Source organism: Elaeis guineensis, chromosome 1 (assembly GCF_000442705.2).
Source record: "Elaeis guineensis isolate ETL-2024a chromosome 1, EG11, whole genome shotgun sequence".
Taxonomy (NCBI): domain Eukaryota; kingdom Viridiplantae; phylum Streptophyta; class Magnoliopsida; order Arecales; family Arecaceae; genus Elaeis; species Elaeis guineensis.
The window spans coordinates 4,502,288-4,510,235 of record NC_025993.2 but is presented as its reverse complement, the minus strand read 5'-3'; the positions used below and the strand labels follow the sequence as shown (position 1 = coordinate 4,510,235).

The following is a 7,948-nucleotide window of genomic DNA, read 5'->3' as shown; positions in this document are numbered from 1 at the left end:
GAAGTATCCGTGTCACAGCATCCATATGAACTGAACGTGGATCATGCATAAACTGACTTACCACACTAACGGCGAATGCAATATCAGGCCGTGTATGAGATAGATAAATCAAACATCCTACCAATTGTTGATAACGTTCTCGATCAATAGGGACACCGGTATCAGCTACTAGTCGATGATTTTGTTCAATAGGAGTAACAATAGGTCGACATCCCAACATACCGACTTCTATAAGAAGATCTAGAATATATTTTCTTTGGGAGAGAAAAATTTCTTTTGAAGAACGAGCAACTTCTATCCCAAGAAAATATCGAAGATGTCCAAGATCCTTCACCTCAAATGTCTGTGCCAGCTGAGTCTTCAAATGAGCTATCTCCTCATAATTATCTCCTGTGACCACAATATCATCAACATAGACAATCAAACAGCAATCTTACCCTTGTTGTGCCGAAAGAAGAGTGTGATCTACATTGCTCTGTTTATACCCCATCTGAATGATTGCTTGTCGAAAGCGATCGAACCAAGCACGAGGTGACTGCTTTAAACCATAAAGAGATCGTCGTAACTGGCATACTTTGCCCACTGTTTGAGCAGTAGCAAATCCTGGAGGAACATCCATATATACTTCCTCCTAAAGTTCTCCATGAAGAAAAGCGTTCTTTACATCGAGCTGGAACAGATCCCATCCGAAATTAGCAGCACATGATATAAGGGTTCTAACCGAGTTCATTTTTGCAACAGGTGCAAAAGTTTCATCATAGCCGATGCCATAAATCTGTGTTTATCCTTTTGCTACCAAGCGAGCTTTGTACCGTTCAACAGTACCCTCAGGTGTCTGTTTAACTGTAAAAATCTATTTGCATCCCACAGTTTGTTTACCAGCTGGCAAAGGTACAAGTTTCCATGTATTATTTTTTTCTAGTGCTTGCATTTCTTCAAGCATGGCGGCTTTCCACTTGGGGTTTTTCTTAGCAACCTTCCAGTTCTCGGGTATGGTGACAGAGGACAAAGAAGCTATAAAACTCTGATAAGATGGAGAGAGAGACTCATAGGATACAAAGTTAGTGATGTCATGTTTGTACCCTACTTCATCCTTAAGTCGAGTAGGAATACCAGCATGACGAGTAGGTTTCCGTAAAGCAATAGGAATACTTAGATCATCATTATCTAATGTAAAATGGATGGGAGGTACAGGAGAATTACCATTAGTCGTAGAAGATGAAATCGTTGGGATAGGAGAGGAAGACCTGGAGACTGGAGAATGCGTAATAGACTCTGAGAGAGGAGATGAATCAGATAAAACAAGCTGTGGGAGAGTCTCAGATGCAGTTTCAGATGCTTCTCCTTGAGTGTCAGATGCTTCTCCTTGAGTGTCAGATGCACCATTTGTACCAACATCCACAATAACATCCACAGTAATAGGACTCCCTCCAGAGGACTCCCCCTCTCGACCAGTTCCAGAGATAACGGAAGAGGAAGAGGACACAGAAGATATATAGAATGGTTCAGACTTTCAAAATGTTACATCAATGCTGATAAACATCTTCCGCTCAGTCGGACACCAACATTTGTATCCTTTTTGAGTAGCTGAATATCCTACAAAAATGCACTTGAGGCACGAGCGTCAAGCTTGCCAACCGAAGGTCGATGATCCCGAACAAAACAAACACAACCAAATACCTTGGGGGGAATTATAAAAGAATTAGTTCCTTGCAGGCATTCAAGAGGAGTCTTGTAGTCCAAAGTTCGAAGTGGCATTCGGTTAATCAGATATGCTGCAGTTAACACTGCTTCTCCCCATAAGAACTTAGGAACATTCATAGAAAACATCAAACATCTTGTCACTTCAAGAAGGTGTCTATTCTTTCTTTCAGCAACTCCATTTTGAGCCGGTATGTCAACACACGTCGTTTGATGTATAATTCCATTATTATGTATATACTTCTCAAATTCTTTATTAAGATATTCTGTCCCATTATCAGAGCGAAAAATCTTAAGAGTTGCTCCATATTGAGTACCAATCATTTTATGAAAATCTCTAAATGACTGAAATACTTCATTTTTATTTTTAATAGATAAACCCAAGTGCAACGACTAAAACAATCAATAAAAATGACGAACCACCGATGATTAGAAATAGCAGTGGTCCCACAGGGTCTCCATACATCAGAATGAACTACCTCAAACATTGCTTTACTACGTCGGCCTGAGTTTGGATAAGTACTTCTAGTGTGTTTAGCTAGATCACAGGCATCACATACAAGCTTCTCTTTATATATTTCAAAAATAGTTGGAAATATACGAGCTAAGAGAGTAAATGAAAGATGACCAAGCCTGCGGTGTTGGAGTAACAGATCTTCCTTTTGTGAAGATGAAACAGTCAAACTGGTTTCTGAGTAGCCTTCAGACACTCCTCCCTCCAAATAGTAGAGCCCATTACGCATTATGCCAGTCCCAAGTTTTCTCCCTGTCTTTGGTTCCTGAAAGACATAATGTGTTTTGAAAAAAGTTACGGCACAATCAAGATCATTTGTAATAGCACTAATGGATAGGAGATTTATAGAAAATCTTGGGACATGTAGAACAGATGATAAGGGTAATTCGAAAGTGCATTTGATAGATCCTTTTTCAGAAATAGGGGTAAACGAGCCATCAGCAAGACAAATTTTATCACGACCAGAACAGGGAATATAAGACATAAAATCTCTAAAGGATCCAGTCATATGATTGGATGCTCCAGAATCAACAACCCATGGAGAAAAATTACTACAGTTAAGAGCATGAATTTGATCACTGATACCTATTTGGGCAAAATTACCCTGAGAACCGGCTGGTTGATTTGAAAAATTTTCTGTGAAAGTGCTGCTTTCAAAAATATTTACACCAAATCTGAATTTTTTCAAAAGTTGCATTTCTTCAACTGATAAATCTTCCATAGAAGAAAAATGAGCCTGATTATACTGACCTCGACCTCTATCAAAATGACCACCTCCACGACCACAGCCTCTATTTGGACGACCATGTAGCTCATAGCAGTAAGCTTTGATGTGGCCTGACTTATGACAGTGGTTACAAATTTTAACCCCACGAGGTTGAGGCTGAGTTTCTTGAGAAGAATTAGGAGAAGAGCTTCCAAGAGTATTAAGCTGTACCACAAGTGCAGATCGTATAGCTGTGTTCGTAGAAGAAAACATAGTGGTTAATTGAGTTTTTTCACTAAGAACCAAAGAAATAGTTTCATCAAGAGTTGGCCACTTCTGTGTACTAAGAATAGAAGAGCGTCGATACTCAAACTCTGGGTTTAGTCCATCCAAAAAATCCACAAGTCACTGTCGCTCTATCCATTTGCGAAACACCTCAACATTACCAGGATGAGTAGGGGTAAAGGGACTATAAAAATCAAAATCATTCCACAACCTTTTTAATTCTCCAACATACTCTGTTACAGATCGAGAACCCTGATTAAGTCCTCGAAGCTCTCGCTGGATCTTATGGGCATGCATATTATTGCCTTTATAAGAATAAGTTGTGGCTACAGCTTGCCACAACTCATAAGTATTCGTTAGTGCCTCAACCGTATGAGCAACACTTGGTACCATAGAGGCAAGGAGCCATGCTACCACCTGAGAGTTATTAGAATTTCACTGTCTAACAGCTATCCCATCTCCTTCTGACCTTTTTGCAGTACCACTTATAAACCCCTCAAGATTGTGAGAATCCAAAATTAGACGAACATGTCGCGTCCAACTTAAGTAGGTACCCGGCCCATCCAATTTGATCGAGTTAGTTTCTAGGGTGATCTTTGAAAACTCACTACCCGAGATACGAGATTCCATCATCCTAACTATTAACTTTTCTAAATCCTCCATGATTAAAGGAGTTTTATCACCGATAAGAAAAAAAAAACTTAAATGATCAAGTAAACAAGAACAATCTTGAGGGAGGAAATTGAAGTTTTCTCACCAACGATCTGAGATAAACTCAGATGACGAAAAAATATCGAATCTCTGCTTCCATGAAAGGTGCCTTGATAATATTCAGAAACTCCAAAATAGGATGCTCCATTGTTGCTCCAGAAAAAACAGCATCTACAATTGGAGACACATGTGACAGCAGTAGAGGTTCTCTTTTTTTTTGTATTTAAAAAATACCTAATAAGGGATGAGGATCTTTTTCAACCCCGTGGTTCTTGGGTGGAAACGGTGGTGGCGTCGATGGCAGCGGCGGTAGCAGCGACAGCGGTGGCGATTGCAGTGGCGATGGCAGAAGCAGCGACAGCAGTGGCGGCGGCGACGATGGCCGTGGCAGCGGAGGTGGCGATCATAGTGGAGAAGGCTCAGGCAGTGGCGGCGGCGACGATGGCCGCGGTAACGGAGGCGGCGATCATAGCAGAGGCGATGATGAAGATGACGGTTCCGGAGAAGAGGCACCGATGATTTGAAGGGATGCGAGAGAGAGAGTGAGAGATTTAACGGAAACGGAGAATGGCTTTCAAGGTTTGCAGGGATCCACAGAGAGAGCAGCGGCGATGGTTTGAAGGGGGAACAGATCCCACTCTGTTTGAGAGGAGAGATTTGAGTTGTGGACAATCGGCGGTTGAAGAGGCGGAACAGAGCACTCTGTTCCCTAAATAGGCTCTGATACCATGTTGACAAACAGAAGTATAAACAGAAGAAGAATAGAAAAGAGGGTGAAGACGAAGATTTCAGAGGAAGAAGGGATACTTCTCTAGGACCAAACGGCCCTTTTTATTAATTTTCATGGGCTCAATTTAGGAATTATACAAATATATTTTTCTCTAATTAGACGATTGCATTCCTAAGCAGAGGGATTCAATTTAGAAATTATACAAATATATTTTTCTCTAATTAGACGATTGCATTCTTAATTAGAGGGATTCAATTTAAAAATTATACAAACATATTTCTTTCTGATTAGATGATTGTATTTCTAATCAGAGAAATCTACAGCAACAATAAGCGGTAAGAAGTTAACAGGATTTTCACGTGGTACCGCGTTCTTTCGGATTTGCAGGGCTTGTTTTTGAGTGTAGGACAAAATTTCGAACTTAATTTTCGTTTCTCTGAAACAACAACGTACGGATGGGGTACGTTCGTTTTTAGGGTCTCCGTTGCTTTGATCTGACTTCTGAAATTCGTGCCTTATTAGAAATTTGAGCCTTTGTAATTCCAGGGAAAAGGTTGAGACCCAAGCTGGGCCCACTCTTGAGGACTTTTTGGGCACCACGAATATTAATTCCGAAGTTAATGGGGACCATGAATGAGAACGTTAGTTTAGGCCGAAATTATTATAAATAAAAAACACATATCAATCCATTAAATATTTATTCCATTCCATGTCTACTAGAGTAACGCTTGGACATGGAGGATAAGAAAAGTTACGAATCCTACATCACCCATTTCATCAACACATGCATACTCTGACATACGATCTATACATACTATTCCAACTCGAAGAGTCAGAAGCAACTCGGCACAACAGAACCAGAGGCAGTACCATGGACATGCTCACAAAACGATTTTGCTGGCTTGTTTCCGTAGGTAAGCTTGATGTCTTGCAGTCCAATTCCGGTGCATGGGTTGCTGGCACTACAGTCAAAGTTTATCCCCACTTGTGATGCAGATGACCCTTGGACATCCATATAGTTCACCTGACTAATCTTCACTCCAGAATTCTACAAACAGAGAGAGAACAAAAAAGAAAGTTTCAACATTAAAAAATCTATCCATTCAGAAATTAAAGTTTAAATTTGCAATCCCATGTAAACTTTGGTCTCTAGCAAAAGAAACCATTTGAAGTTCATGAGAATACCGAACGTGATATCCTGTGCAGAGACAATGATAGAATACGTTAACCGTTATTACGAGACAAGTTTACCCTTGGATTTGGATTTAATTTCTTTACCTGGCCAGGGCATCTTTTCTCATGGGGGCAGTAATTTTGGTCAATGATGATGGGATTTCGGACATTCTGCATCATGGCGTGCTCGAACACCACTCCCTTCACGAACCCCTCGCTCGGCCTCCCCCACGTCTTTATCCTCAGCCCGTTCTCCGTTCCCGTGAACACCGCCGTCTTCACCGTTACGTTCTCCACCCCCTTCTCCTCGTACTCATTCCCCAAGCTCCCAATGCTGCCAGCCACCAGCATCACACGTGTGAGTGTTCCAACGTAAGCATCTTATACGTGTCAAACTCAAATTTAACGTACGTTTCACGTGCTGTTGGTGTAACGTTTCCTAACCTTATGCCATGGCCAGGTCCACAAGTGACCTTCTCGATCCATAGGTTCGTCGTGCCGGGCCCGATCGAATGCAGTCGTCGCCCGTCTTGATGCCGGCTCCGGTGATCGTGACGTCGGTGGAGGACTGGACGTGGATGCCATCGGTGTTGGGGCTGTTGCCGGGGGCCGTGATCCTGACCCCGTGCACCGTCACCACCTGGCAGCCATCGATCACGATGTGGAACCTCTCGCTATTGATCGACGTCAGTCCACTGATCAAGATGTTCTTCGAGTTCCTGAACACTAACGACTGCATGGAGAGGAGCACAATATAATATATGGTCAGCTCAATTTACTGCGTACGTAGAACAGCAGTTAGTGCCAAGAATAAAAAAAGTTGTGAGGGTAAATGGGTCATTTCGTAGTGTTATGCCACCTACCCTTGCACCGGCAGGGCAGTTCCGGCCGGCAGCCTTGCAGGCCCATAGAGGTGAGCCATGGCCGTCGATGGTCCCACCGTACACCGAGATGCCGTCGACATGATCGAACAAAATCCACTGTTCAAGATTGCGAAGATTAGCATAATTCGATGGTGCGACGAGGGTTCCGTCGATCTGGATGGTGATCCTACTGCTCCTACAAGGACCATTGAAGGTGACCGGACCTATCAGGAAGAAGCCGGAGGGTACATGGATGGTTGCAGGGTTTGTTGAGTGACAGGCGGCAGTCCATGCACTAATGAATGATTTGGTCGAGTCTGTCCGACCATTGGGTTTGGCACCAAAGGAAGTAACGTCGTAAGATGCTTTTACTGATGAGGAGAAATGGATCATGAGAATTGCTAGGAGGAGGAGGCGGAAGGAGCACATGATTTGAGTCATTGGACTCCTTTTTTTTTTATGAAAGTATAGAAGGTCTTAAAGGAAGGAGATTATGAGATATAGGTATGAGTGGGTTTGGAGGGACTTGGATGGAGCCAGATGGTCTCAGGGAGTTGGTATTTATAGGATCAGGGGATGGTTCTGATCTGGTGGCAGGAAAAGGAAGTAAGCGAGGCGTGAGAATGTTGTTTTTTGTCATTTAGAGCTCTTATATGGCTGTTATCCAAGTTTAGTAGGGAAGGAGGGGCTTGATTCTTGCGTTTGGTCCCTTGAAAGGGTGACTCGGTGGTCTTCATGAGTTGTTAGCAAGTTCCTTCAGGAGGACGGAATGCAAGTTTATATGACAAGACAATATTTTCAAAAGTTCATATGATAAGTCTGCAGAGGAAAACCTGCAAGTAACTGAAACTAGATTATTGTCCACCGAACTGTCTTTTTATTCATTCAGCATTAATTAGCCGCAATTCAGTTCCCATTGCTCTAGTTTTGTCTTCAGTTCTTTCTTTTTCCTTGTTGGGGTGTAGGCCCCCCAAATGAGAAGCAAGATGTTCTCCTTTCTCCTCTCGCTTTTTCTTTTCTTTTTATTCTTTGGAGAAATATAACCAAATTACCTGGCTCAAGTTAGCTTTAATTGGTTGATTATAATAAAAGTGAACATCAGGCCGTTCATTAACGCCTCACTAATCACAAAAAACAGCATACATACTACATAAGCCGTAGGACACTAGGAGTTTTGAAGCCTATTGGCACGCCAAAACTGTGTCCTAAAAGTGGTAAGAACAACCCGGATCTCTCCTACTATTCTTTGCACCGCATGTGTTTAT

At 42.2% G+C, this 7,948-nt stretch overlaps 1 protein-coding gene across 1 annotated transcript; it reads right to left on the bottom strand.

The window, feature by feature from the left end:
• Window positions 1–5,268: 5,268 nt before the first annotated feature.
• On the bottom strand, window positions 5,269–7,216 carry PG4 (polygalacturonase; the record flags this gene model as incomplete). The annotated part of the gene is given in 5 exon segments (NM_001303590.1): window positions 5,269–5,695; window positions 5,926–6,154; window positions 6,265–6,332; window positions 6,335–6,553; window positions 6,684–7,216. Coding segments are annotated over 5 exon segments (1,173 nt in total). The 5' UTR covers window positions 7,125–7,216.
• Between the last annotated feature and the right edge of the window lie 732 nt (window positions 7,217–7,948).